At 43.2% G+C, this 12,734-nt stretch overlaps 1 protein-coding gene across 5 annotated transcripts in view; it reads left to right on the forward strand.

The window, feature by feature from the left end:
- The first annotated feature begins 9,859 nt into the window (after positions 1 to 9,859).
- The window catches only part of MTMR10 (myotubularin related protein 10), a 54,704-nt gene continuing 51,829 nt past the window's right edge, over positions 9,860 to 12,734 (forward strand). For all 5 annotated transcript variants that reach the window (XM_082736624.1, XM_082736626.1, XM_082736623.1 and 2 more), the window contains exon 1: positions 9,860 to 12,270. Coding sequence is in view for 2 of the 5 variants with exons in the window: in XM_082736628.1 (XP_082592754.1) it covers positions 11,979 to 12,270 (292 nt within the window). In the remaining 3 variants the exon portion in view is untranslated. The remainder of the gene's footprint in view (positions 12,271 to 12,734) is intronic.

The raw sequence follows: 12,734 nt of genomic DNA on the forward strand, positions 1-12,734 counted from the left end.
TCAATGACACGGTGGAAACAAAAATACACTATTATGTCAAAGATCACACTGTCATAGTCTAGGGTGACGAGGAGTTGTGTTAATGTGTAAAAATAAAGTATCCAATGTGCATTTTCCTGTTGTCATAGAGTCCCCAATAGCAAACACAAATAAATTGTACCTCTGCCTATTCAATGGTTTGTGCAAAGCTGTGGCTAAAACCAGAAAGAAACATCATGAAGGTCGAATTGTTGAGAATCACGGAGACCATTCATGGCTGAGAATACAGGGTCTTAGGCTTCAAATTATAAGTTCAGAAACATTTCAGACTACTGAGCCCCTATCCTCAAGTAGGGGCCACTCTCTAGAGCCCTTAATACCACCTCTAGCCCCACGACTCTTGACTATACAAACAGGGGCAGAGAGGGGCAGAAAGGGATCTTCTCTGGCTAATGCAGAGGGCACCCACACTCACAGAGGCTAAGGGTTGGTTCCTTACCATCTCACAATGGCATCTCTTGGGAGGACTCAAGGAGTCCGGAAGCACACAGAGAAGGCCAACCTCATGCCTGAAGTTACATGCCTATTACTACTTTAGTGAAGTGCCTCATGGCGGGAAGCAGGTCAGACAGAAATGGGGATGATTACAAAATAACCACTACACCCATTCTCATGTGAGTCTCAGACTGTCACATTGTCATAAACCAGCAAGGGAAGAGAGAGAGAGAGAGAGATTCCGTGTAGTTATGCTAGTTACGTACTTATGTAAGTTATAAAGATAGTGATCAGAAATAGTTAACAACTAAATAAGACTGAAGTTTTTAATAATCAGGTTCAAATCCCTGAACCGGGGTGAATTGAAAAAAAGGAAAAGATACCATTGCATGGATGATGGGGCTTTGAAATGTAAGAAATGATAACATTTATTTAATAAATAAAGCTACTGCTACATTGAGACTGTTTAATCAATCCTGCTATGTGCGTTATTTGACCCAATGCTTAACCCATTATATTTTACCTCATTCCTAAATCTTTCTTTTTGGTGCCAAGAAACTTTTCAGCGCTTTGCCACGTTCTAGAAAAAAAGGTTTCTCAGAATAACCTGGAGAACCCAAGACAACTCAACAGAGTGAGTGTGAAGAAGGCAAAGCTTATCTTTGCAACTCCCTGTTCTCCATTCCCTTCACAGCTGCCCTCCCCTCTCTCTCTGAGGTCTCTCTTACCTTGCTATGGGACCAAGTCCATTCCCATAAGTCTCATTAGATTTGAGACACCTCCCTCCTGTAGAGGTGTTGGCTAAAAGGAATGTGATACTTTCCTTTAGATATTGGTCTGACAGACCCAAGGAAGTGTCTTATAATGGTGGAATTCCAGAGACTGGGGCAGGGACTTTCTTGCACACCTGAAATCATGCTATATGTCCACGCACTCTACCATCTCAATACAGCTCAAATATTGAGGCCCTTTAATGTAGGGCTTATGATATTATTATTAATTTGTCATTCTAAGTTTGCTAAATAAGGAGCAGTATATGTTAGGAACTAATATCCACTTGGATCAAATCTAGCAATATCTAATACAATTAAAATAGAAACACTGTGTATGTTCAAAGCATTTAATGTTAAGTTGTCTTAGTAGGAGTGCCTGGATAGCTCAGTGGGTTAAGCATCTGCCTCCAACTCAGGTCATGATCCTGGGGTCCTGGGTTTGAGCCCCACATTGGTATCCCTCAGCAGGAAGTCTGTTTCTCCCTCTCCCTGCTCACTGTTACTCTCATTCTCTCTCTCTGTCTCAAATAAATAAATAAATTTTTAAAAAATTGTCTTAATAAATAAATCATAAGCCTATTTCTGTTCTATGTAAGACACAATAAGAAACATACTAAGAAGGTTTTATTCTCATATCCCATAAATTCTGGCACACACTTATGATAGTTGTATAAGCTGAAAGTAAGCTCATTTTTTACTTTGATCAAGAGGAAAGAAGAATTGAACTCATTATAAGTGGCTTTCTCCTTTGAGACTATATGATTGCTTATTTTTTGAATATATATGGTATCACCTTGAGGCTCCTATAGGCTTACACAATTTAGGTTTCAGGACTTTAAAATTTAACTCCAAGCATTGTCTTAGAGTTATTTCATATCAAAAAATGCATTTAGGGGGCACCCGGCTGACTCAATTGATAAAGCATGCAACTTTTGATCACAAGGTCATGAGTTTAAGTCCCACACTGGGCACAGAGCTTACATTTTTAAAAAGTTTAAAAAATGCATTTTAGGGTCACCAGGATTCCTCAGTCAGTTAAGTGTCTGCCTTTGGCTCAGGTCATGATCCCAGGATCTTGGGATTGAGTCCGTGTCAGGCTCCCCACTCACTGGGGAGTCTGTTTCTCTGTCTCCTTCCCCACTTGTACTCTCTTAATTGTTCTCTCTCTCCCTCTAAAATAAATTTTTTTAAAAAATAAAATCTCTTTGATACAGATGTAGTGAGAAGAAGGGCCATATGAACCCCAATGTTCATAACAGCAATGGCCACAATCGCCAAACTGTGGAAAGAACCGAGATGCCCTTCAACAGACGAATGGATAAGGAAGATGTGGTCCATATACACTATGGAGTATTATGCCTCCATCAGAAAGGATGAATACCCAACTTTTGTATCAAGATGGACAGGACTGGAGGAGACTATGCTGAGTGAAATCAGTCAAGCAGAGAGAGTCAATTATATGGTTTCACTTACTTGTGGAGCATAAAGAATAACATGGAGGATGTTAGGAGAAGGAAAGGAAAAGAGAATTGGGGTAAATCAAAGGGGGAGATGAACCATGAGAGACTGTGGACTCTGGAAACAAACTGAGGGTTTTGGAGGGGAGGGGGGGGATGGGGTTGGGTGAGCCTGGTGGTAGGTATCAAGGAGGGCACGTATTACACAGAGCACTGGGTGTGGTGCATAAGCAATGAATCTTGGAACACTGAAAAAATAAAATGAAATTTAAAAATAAATAAACAAAATATTTTTTAAAATGCATTTTGCCAGATATATATTGGAAATAGACACAAATGAAGTCATCACCCTACTATCTCCAACATAAAAAAGACCTTTAAAGAAATTTTTATTATGAAGGACACAAAATTATACAAAACAAATACGACTGAGTTATTTTAAGATGAACATCTTTATAGCCAATATGCAGAGTAATAGAATTTCCAGCCACCCCAGAAGTTTCAGAAGTTCCAATATCAATCATCTTCCTCCCCACAAAAGTGACCACTATCTATTTACAGTAGTCATTTCCTTGTTGTAAAAAAAAAAAAAAAAAATTACTCAGAACCTAGATGGCTTAAAACACCTATGTGATTATGCTCATGGATTTTGGGGGTTAGGAATTCAGACAAGGCACAGAGAAATTCTCCTGATTTGTAATCTTTGCTGATTTTCATGAGGTAAATCCTCCTACCGTGACCAACTGCAAGCTACATGTGACATCACTGAATTCAGACTTGGGAAAAAATGCTGACAATTAGCTCCTGCAAACCAGTGCAAATGGGCCTGAGCACATCACTGTCTCTATCTCATGGTGTTTTTTTTCCTCAAAGATTTTATTTTTATTTATGACACAGAGAGATAGCCACAGAGGGAATACAAGCCTAAGGGAGCTGCAAAGGGAGAAGCAGGCTCCCCACTGAGCAGAGAGCCCGATATGGGGCTTGATCACAGGCTTGAGATCATGACCTGAGCCGAAGGCAGACACTTAACCAACTGAGGCATCCAGGCGCCCCAATTTCATAGTATTTGAGCTGAGAAGATTCAGCATCTGGAGGTGATTCAACAGCTGGAGGCTGACGTCATCTAGAAGCATCTTCCCTCACATGTCCGGGAGTGGATCCTGTCTGTCAGCTGTGATCCGAATCTCAGCTAGGGCTATTCACCAGAGGACCCAAGCATGGTCTCTGCATGTAGCCTGGGCTTTCTCACAGCTTGGCAGCCTCCTAGAAATCAGATTTCTTACATAGTAGTTCAGGGCTCCAAAAGTGAGTGTCCCCGTGAGCAAGGAGGAAATGTCATTGCTTTTTATAACTTAGTCTCAGAAGTCATGCAGAGTCCCTTCCATTGCATTCTCTTGGTTACAGGTGAGTCACTAAGCTCAGTCCAGACTCAAGGAGAGGGAGGAGTGTTTAGAATTTTGCAGACATAGAGCGTCTGGGTGGTGTAGTCAGTTAAGCATCTGACTCTTGGTTTCGGTTCAGGCCATGATCTCAGGGTCACAAGACTGAGCTATGTCTAGCTCTGGGCTCAGCATGGAGTCTGCTTGAGAGTCTCTATGCCCCTCCCTCCCCACCGCATTTCTCTCTCAAATAAATAAATATATCTTTGAAATAAAACAAAATAAAATTCTGCAGACATATTTAAAAGTCACATTTGCATTTCATTATAGCTTCATCACCTGAATGTCTTTTAGCACTATAATTGAGCTTTGCTCTATTTTTTTTCCCACTTTCTCTTTCCCATTCCTTTCTCTTTCTTATATCTATCTGTGGAAGAACACGAGCCATTTGTCTCGCAAAATTTCCCAGAGTCTGATTTTTACTAGTTGAATATTCATGCGTAGTTTGCATGTTTCACTGTTTCTGCAAGCTGGCAGAATTTAGAGGCTTACTCAGGCTTGGATGCAATTCTTTTAGCAAGGCTATTTGGGTGGTGTTGCTTCCTTCCTCATGAGGCACATATGTCTACTTGCCTCTTTTTGGGATGTCTGTAGCTGTTGATACTGCTTGATACTATGAATTAAGGCTTCTTGATTCATATGAAGCTAAAAATCATAATCTACTGTACGATTTCTTTTTCCTTTATTTTTTAGAAGACTATAAAGAAATGATTCCTTTCACCTGTTATTTGGTTGCATAGTAGTACAGTTCATACCATACAGCAAGGATGACGATTGACTTTTCCCATTTATTTGTCAGTTTTTAGGATACTGAATTGGTTCCCTATCATCCTCTAATGGTAACCAATAGATTGAAAAAAAAAAATATATATATATATATATATATAATTACCTCATAGATTTTAACATATGGATGTGTTTCAATCCTTGCAATTATCATATTCTCACATTTTTTTCCTTAAGTATATTAAATATGTTGCTCTATTTTATTCTGGCATAAAGCATTGCTGCCAAAAAGTCTGAGGATAATCGAATTCCCTTTCATCTAAGTCACTTGCTCTTTTTGTCTAGATACCCAAAGAAATGTGCATTATTTTTTTTCCTTAAAGTCTTGTATTTTTACAAGAATGTGTCTTCGTGTTGATCATTCTAGGTTTATTTTCTCAGGTGCAATATGTTCTCTCAATGCATAGATGCAAATACATATATATATATATATATAATTATATATATTTTCATATATAATAATAAATATATATATAATTTCAAGGAGGCTTTCTTGAAGTCTAATTTGTATTATTTGTTGTTTTCTTATCCCTGCCTCCTTCCCCCCTCCCCCCAGGGACTCCTATTACCTGAATGCTGGGTTTCCTTTCTCTATCTTCAATATTTGCCATTTTCTCTCTTTTTTAAACCTCTCTTCTTTGATTTTTAAAATATTCCTCCTGCTCATCTTCCGCTTCTCTTAAAGCATAATTAAATGTGTTTACTAACTTTGGGTTTCATTTAGTCTTCATTTCCAAAGTAACTTTTTTCTTATTTCCAATTCTATTCTGAGTTTGTTCACTTCATTTTGATGGTTTCTAACTCTGATTTATATAGTTCATTCTTGTCTCACATCATTTAGTGTCTCTTAAGTAGTGGGTGTTAGCTTTGATCTACCCTGTGCACATGTCTTTTTGGTGTGCTTTTATTGTCTGTAGAAGTGCTATTCTGTTCTTATTCTCTTTTCACAACAGTAGTCTTCTATGGGATTTGACTTCCATACTTTCCTGTTACTTGTGTGTATGTGAAATGGGTTTTCTTGAACTTTTGGAAGGAGGCAGTTTTCAGGATAGCTTTTCTGACTTCACAGAGAAACTTCTTCTGTTTTTACAGTGGTATTAACATTTAAAAAGTCAGCTTATTTTCTGAGACTTTCTGGTCCTCAATTTTTTTTTTTTTCCTGGACCTCCTCTTTCCTTTGGTTCTATCTGGTGTAATTTTGTTTCCATGTCCAGAAGTCTGTCCTCCATGTGGCCCCTTTCCTAGGGAAGCCTTGATAGGTCAATTTCAAGAGTTCCTACCACTATACTGCTCCAATCACCTCAGATCCTACCATGAGTCCCTCATACTCCCATCACCTTGGAGACAGCAAACACCCATTCCTATTTCTGCTGCTCTTCTCAACTTGACTGGCCAGGACCTCCAGTGAATACTTTCTGGCTATTTTGGAATTTTCCAGATGTCTCGCTGATTCCTTTGCTGATACAATAAAGATCTGTGACTGCCACTGCTTTGTTCCCACTTGCTGGTGCTGGAGATCATGGGGTTACCATTTCACTTAGACTTACTTGTAGATGTCATCTATTATCGCCGTCCCGCAGCGATAATAACGAACCTCTGTCTGGTTGGGTTTCAAAAAAGCAAGGGGTTGGGTTTCAAAAAAGGAAAAAAGGGCGACAAATGGCGCCGGCACCTGGGAACTAAATAAAGGAATCTTGCAAGGTAATCCGCAGGAAAGCGGGGAGTAAAGGTCCGCAGGAAAAGGAGGCTCCAGTTTGGATCCCAGAGCAGCTGGTGCGTGCAGCCTTGCCTCCAAACACCAGTCATGATGCTGAAGATGCTGATGATAACTCTGGGGATGCTACACCTCCTGCGTCAAGCCAGAGAGCTGTGAGCAGTGGTTAAAGCATGGCTATATCCTTTACCAGTGACTAACTCTTCTCTCATATTCCCTCCTCTCCCTTTGATGCATGGCAAGTCTGTAACTTGCTAGGAGCATGTACTGATATCTCAGCAGTGTCCATGTTAAATGGTGGCAAATTCCTCAACTGTTCCTATAGACAAAATGACTCTAGTACCTTTGAGACAACAGTTAATGTGTCTTGTCCCAATAATATTACTTATCAGCCCACTCCCATATGCGTCAATGATACGTTGAATTGCACTACGAATTGCTATCTTTCCCAGTGCTGGAATGTCACGGCCTTCAAGCTGGCTGTGATTATGCATATCCCTACCCATGTTCCTATCCCAGTTTCCATTCCAGAAGACAAGTTACCGGTGGTGCTATCCAGAAAGAAGAGAGATTTTGGTATCACAGCCACCGTTGTGACATTGGCTATATCTACAGCAGCTGCCACGGCAGCAGCAGTCTCCCTTGCTGCAACTATACCCACTGCGGAAGCTGTGAACACCCTTGCAGAAGGAATGGCGGCTGTCCTTCAAACACAGACTCAGATCAATGCACATCTGCAAGCAGGAATCCTGATAGTCAACCAGAGAGTGGATTTGGTTCAAGAACAAGTGGACATATGGGGGGCCCTATCAGGACTGGGATGTATAGTACCCTTCCCGGCAATTTGTGTAACTCCCATAGCCTATACTAATATGAGGGACTTACAGAATGTCTCCCGACAGCTCTCCCAATACTTGCGGGGGAATTAGTCCGCAGAATTCCAAAACTATACTCAGCACCTGCTACTAGGCATAACAAGGATAAATAACACCAGAGTTGAGTTTGCAACCCTCCCAGAGATAATCAAAACATTGCAAGATGTGTTAACCTTTACGAAACAATGGGCTAGCGTAATTGGTCTGATGACAATCCTCGTAGTGGGCTTGATTCTGCTAGTAAGGAAACTGCAAATTTGGAGGCGACAGCAACATAGGCAACAGCAAGCCATGGTGCAGGCCTTGTTAGCCATCGAGTCTGGAACATCCCCCCAAGTGTGGCTAAGTATGCTGGATCGGTAGTCAACGACGGGTAAGATTGGTGGGGGAAATATACCAACCTAAGACAGGACGCAGATCATTGATATCTGCCGTCTGATGACGGGTAAGGATATTCCCCACCACTGACAACCTAAGACAGGCACGATCCCTGCCATAAAAGAAAAAAGGGGGAGATGTCGGAGGCAGGCCCCTGGCCAGGGCGGCCTCCGCCATTAAAAGATGGCCTCTGGCTAGTTGCCAGGTTAGGATTGCCTCGTGAGACTAAGCGAAATGCCCAAAGAGGAAGTAAACAGCATTGGTTGCTAGCGAAGTTGTTCGTTTAGGTGCACAGCCTGATTCGCTCCCTCCTGTACCCTGCTCGCTGATTGGTCATGTAAGCATATATAAGTGTGTAGACTTGTGGAAATAAAGAGATAGAAGATGCATCCGAACTGGGGCTTCTTATAGTCCTTGCGGGCAGAGGGCGATAATCTATGGGTTTTGATTTTGCTTTAGAATTGCTTTGTCTATTTTTATGTGGAGACCAAACAATAATGCTGCTGCTGCCATTTTACCAGAATCTCCCCCACAGAAACAGACTTTTTGAATTACTTAATTGTCATCTTAAGGGTCCACACACCCAGGCAATGGCATAGTTTTGTAGACAGTATGCGTAACCATGTTTTACCTTTTCTACTGTTTCCACCATTACCTTCTTTTATCTGAACAATTCTAGTAGCTCCCAACTATTCTCTGGGCTTCTACCATGCTGTACCTCTACAGCAGTAGGAGTGATTTTAAAATATCAGCCAGATAACATCACTCTCAGCTCAAAATATTGCAAAAGCTTTTCTCAACTTTCAGGCCCTCGAGATCTGGCCCGGTCTTTCTGACTTTCTCTCCCAATGGTTTAGGCTGCATCAGCTGCACTGGCCTCAAACACACCAGGCAGGCTCTCACCTCAGGGCATTTGCACTGCTATCTACTCTATTCCTAAGCTTGTCCCTCTGATTTCCACTTGGCTCTCTCCCTCACTTCTTCGGTCTCTGCTTAAATGTCATCTTATCAGAAAGGTCTTCCATGACCACACCTCACCTCCCATCACAAAATAGAACTCTCATCCTCTTGCCATGTTTTATTTTTCTTCATGGTTCTTATTACCATGACATGTTATATATTCATTTTTTTATGTATTGTTCTACCCATAATGCCATGAAAAATAGGAACTTTGTCTTCCTGGCAACCTGAACAGTTTGTTTTTGTTTTGTTTTGTTTTAGCACAAAGGTAGCACTTGATACAAATTTGATAACTGAATGAATATATAAACTACCTAACACCTAACAGGTATTGAAGAAATGTTTGTACTTTTTTTCTTCATAGAGAAAAGGAAATGATCTGTAGGGAATACCACTATCTGCCATGATAAAACCAATAATGGAACACAGTGAGAAAAATAAGAGAACGAAATGGTGGCATTAGAGCCAAAAGAAGAGGGTAGTCAAAGTATCAAGGAGGTCAGGGCTGAATAGAGGCACAAAAGTGGTGCTTTGGACTGCACTGTATCCCCCCCAAATTCATATGTTGAAGCCCTGACCCCCAATGTGATTACATTTAGAGGGAGGAGTTTTAGGAGGTAATTAGTTGTAAGTGAGATAGATTATTAAGGGTGGGATCCTGATGCAACAGGATCAGTACCCTTAAAAGAAGAGATACCAGAGCACATGTGCTCACTGTCTCTCTCTCTCCCTCTTCCTCTCTCCTTCTCCCACCCTCTGGCCTATGAAAACACAGCCACCATTAGCAAGCAAGTCAGAGAGCTCTTAGCAGAAACCTGTCTGGTCTGTACCTCGATTTTGGACTTTCCACCCTCTAGAACTGTGAGAAATAAATTTCTGTTGTTTAAGCACAGAGTAATATTTTGTTGTGGCAGTCCAACTGGACTAATACAGTTAGGTTTCTGAAAAGGTCACAAAATTTAGGGTTAGGTTAGTAACAAATCTGGAAATCAAAGTTTTTCTCCTTTTCTTTTTTTTTTTTTTTTTAAGATTTTATTTATTTATTTGACAGACAGAGATCACAAGTATGCAGAGAGAGGAAGGGAAGCAGACTCCCTTAGGGATTTAATGCGGGGCTTGATCCCAGGACCCTGGGATCAGGGCCCGAGCGGAAGGCTTTAACCCACTGAGCCACCCAGGCGCCCCAGTTTTTCTCCTTTTCAATTTTAAGGCCAAATCTTAAAGAGTTGTCGATTCTAAGAAAACCAACATAACCAAATCACAAAATCATTTAAGTATAAAGAAAAGCCCATATATCGCTTGAAGAGTATTTATGGGAAAAAAGCCATTTTTCCCTCAGTTCTGAGATATAATTGATATATATCTCTGTATAAGTTTAAGGTGTACAGCATAATGGTTTGACTTACATACTTACATATACTGGGAAATGATCACTGCAATAAGTGTAGATAGCATTTATCAATTTATAGAGATACAATAAAGAGAAAGCAAACAAAGAAAAAACTTTTTTTCTAGTGATGAGGAATCATAGGATTTACTCTTAACAGCTTTCCTATCATACAGCTGTATTAACTACACATTACATCATGCTATACATTAAATCCCTAATGTATGTATCTTTTGACCACCTGCCTCCAATTCTCCCTCCCTACCCTTGCCTCTGGTAATCACAAATCTGATCTTTTTTTGCACGAGTTTTTTTTTTTATCCATTTAAGGAAGAAAAGTCACAGACTATTCATAGAAGTTTAAGAAATGCATGTGCACAAGTGTTTTTAACACCTTTAACCACGTGGACTTAACATTTTAAAGTACATTTGTGGTTCCTGAGCTAATGAAATCATGTGTTACCCAAACAAATTAACCATACAGATCAGTAGGGTTCTGAATCCAGGATAAATTATTTTCAGAGAAAAAGCAAACTTTTGAATCTTAAAATTGTTTAATGTTTCAACTAGCAACACTTGTCGGTATGACTGTGATTCATATGACTACACTGCAGCTTCCTTGTGACGTTAGTTATAAAACACTAGATTAGGGTTTTACTCTTCAAAGCAAAACAAGAATCAAGTCTCAACTAACAGGTCACCAAAATGATACATCACTAGCCCTTCTCCACCAAAGGCTGCTCCAGTTTCGAGTTAAGAAATGCCCTGTGCTCCATATGGTGAAATTCATCTGTTCTTTTCAATTCATGGATGGACTATTTGGTCCACGGCCTATTGAAGGCCCCCACACTGATAGTGCCTCACTCTCACTGGGCTTTTGATCATTTTTCTGCTCACTAGTTTCTTTACCTGAGAGGATGGGCAAGAAAAGAAAGGAAGGTAACTTGCTTAGTATCTCTTAGCACATTCAATTTTTATAAGGAGGGTAAAAGTTAATAACCTAAGTTGAGGAGTCTGGATTGCCCGCCAGTGTTATGTGCCAGTTGCCGCCAGGCCGGGGCATCCCCTGGAAATCAGCAGTCCGCTCAGCTGGTAGGACGTCCTAGCCCCAAAGCTTTGCGCAAACACAACAGACGAGATGATGGAAGAAAATCTCCCCCAACCGTGGGACATTTAAAGGAGCTTTATCACATGCGGTACAGACCGCGCTGGACGTTTGATCGTGGCCACTGTCGGTAGCACGGTCCACTTTCCCAGTTCGGGTCCCTCACGCGCTGGATGCACCGCGGGACCGAGTCCCGGACACCAGAGCCCCCTTCCCCAACGCCCCGGGCTCCTCCGGACGACTTAAAACCACAATGATCGCGCGAGCTGGGTGACAAACGAACAGCAGTCCAGGGAGCTGTTCCAGGAAAAGACAGCAAGGAGCAGCCTAGAAAGAGAGGGATCTGTGCCAAGGTCGTCGGCCCTCTCCAGCCTCCGCCATGACCCCCGCGGGCCCCCGTAGGTCCCCGTGGGCCGCTATGAGCCCTGCGGGCCACCGTAGACGCGCCGGTGCTCTCAAGATGGCTGCCGAGCCCTGCTCCCCCCGGCGCCTTCGCTGAGGTCCCGGCAGCCGGCGAGCGATGCAAGACTTGCGTTCCGGCACCAGCGCAGCCTAGAGGCCGGGAGCGGCCGGCCGCCGGCCCGCACGCACCGTCGCTCGGGGCGGGGCGCCGGGCCCCTTCCGGGGATGGGCCCCGGCGCCCCCGTCGACCCGACTTTGCCCCGGCTCCTCCCCGCTCGGGCGGGCGCTCCGCCGTGTCCCCGCCCGTCAGTCGGCCCGGCCCGGCTGGCCGCAGACGGGGCCTGGGCGGCCGCACCGGGAACTCTGAAACCCCGGGCGTCGGGAGGCGTCGGCGCTATCGCTGACCGGCGACGGGTCCCGGGTTGCGACCCGGCCAGAGCGAAAAGGCGGCGACACCATGTTCTCCCTCAAGCCTCCCAGACCTACCTTCAGGTCCTACCTCCTGCCGCCGCCCCAGGTAAACAACCCCCACCCCGCGAGCGACCCTCTCCTTGGCGCTTCCTGGGAGCTGCCGGGCCGACCCCCGGGAGGCTCCCCCGGTCTCCCTGTTCCCAGCCGCGCGATTGCCGGAGCCCCGACGCCGGGGAACGCGCCTTCTCGGGAGCCCCCACTGGCTCGGTGGAAACTTGTAAAACTTCGCCGCAGCCATTCTCAGCTCGGAGACTTGTGATCCGTAGTTTGCCGTGTGATGAGACTCAAGGGAGTGTTTGGAGTCGGATTTATTTAGTTCTTTGCCTGGCGGTTGTCCGCACTGTGGCCGCCAGCATGATCGCATCGCTTCTGAGCATCTGGTGGAAGACGTTACCTATCTGTCATAAATGTGAACACCTGGAAGCGGCACGGCAGTTTTAATGGTTTTGTCGGACTCGCAATTGATAATGAACAGATCTTGAAAAGATCTGGTAAAACATGTGAAAGATT

Source organism: Mustela nivalis, assembly GCF_964662115.1.
Source record: "Mustela nivalis genome assembly, chromosome: 6".
Lineage (NCBI taxonomy): Eukaryota > Metazoa > Chordata > Mammalia > Carnivora > Mustelidae > Mustela > Mustela nivalis.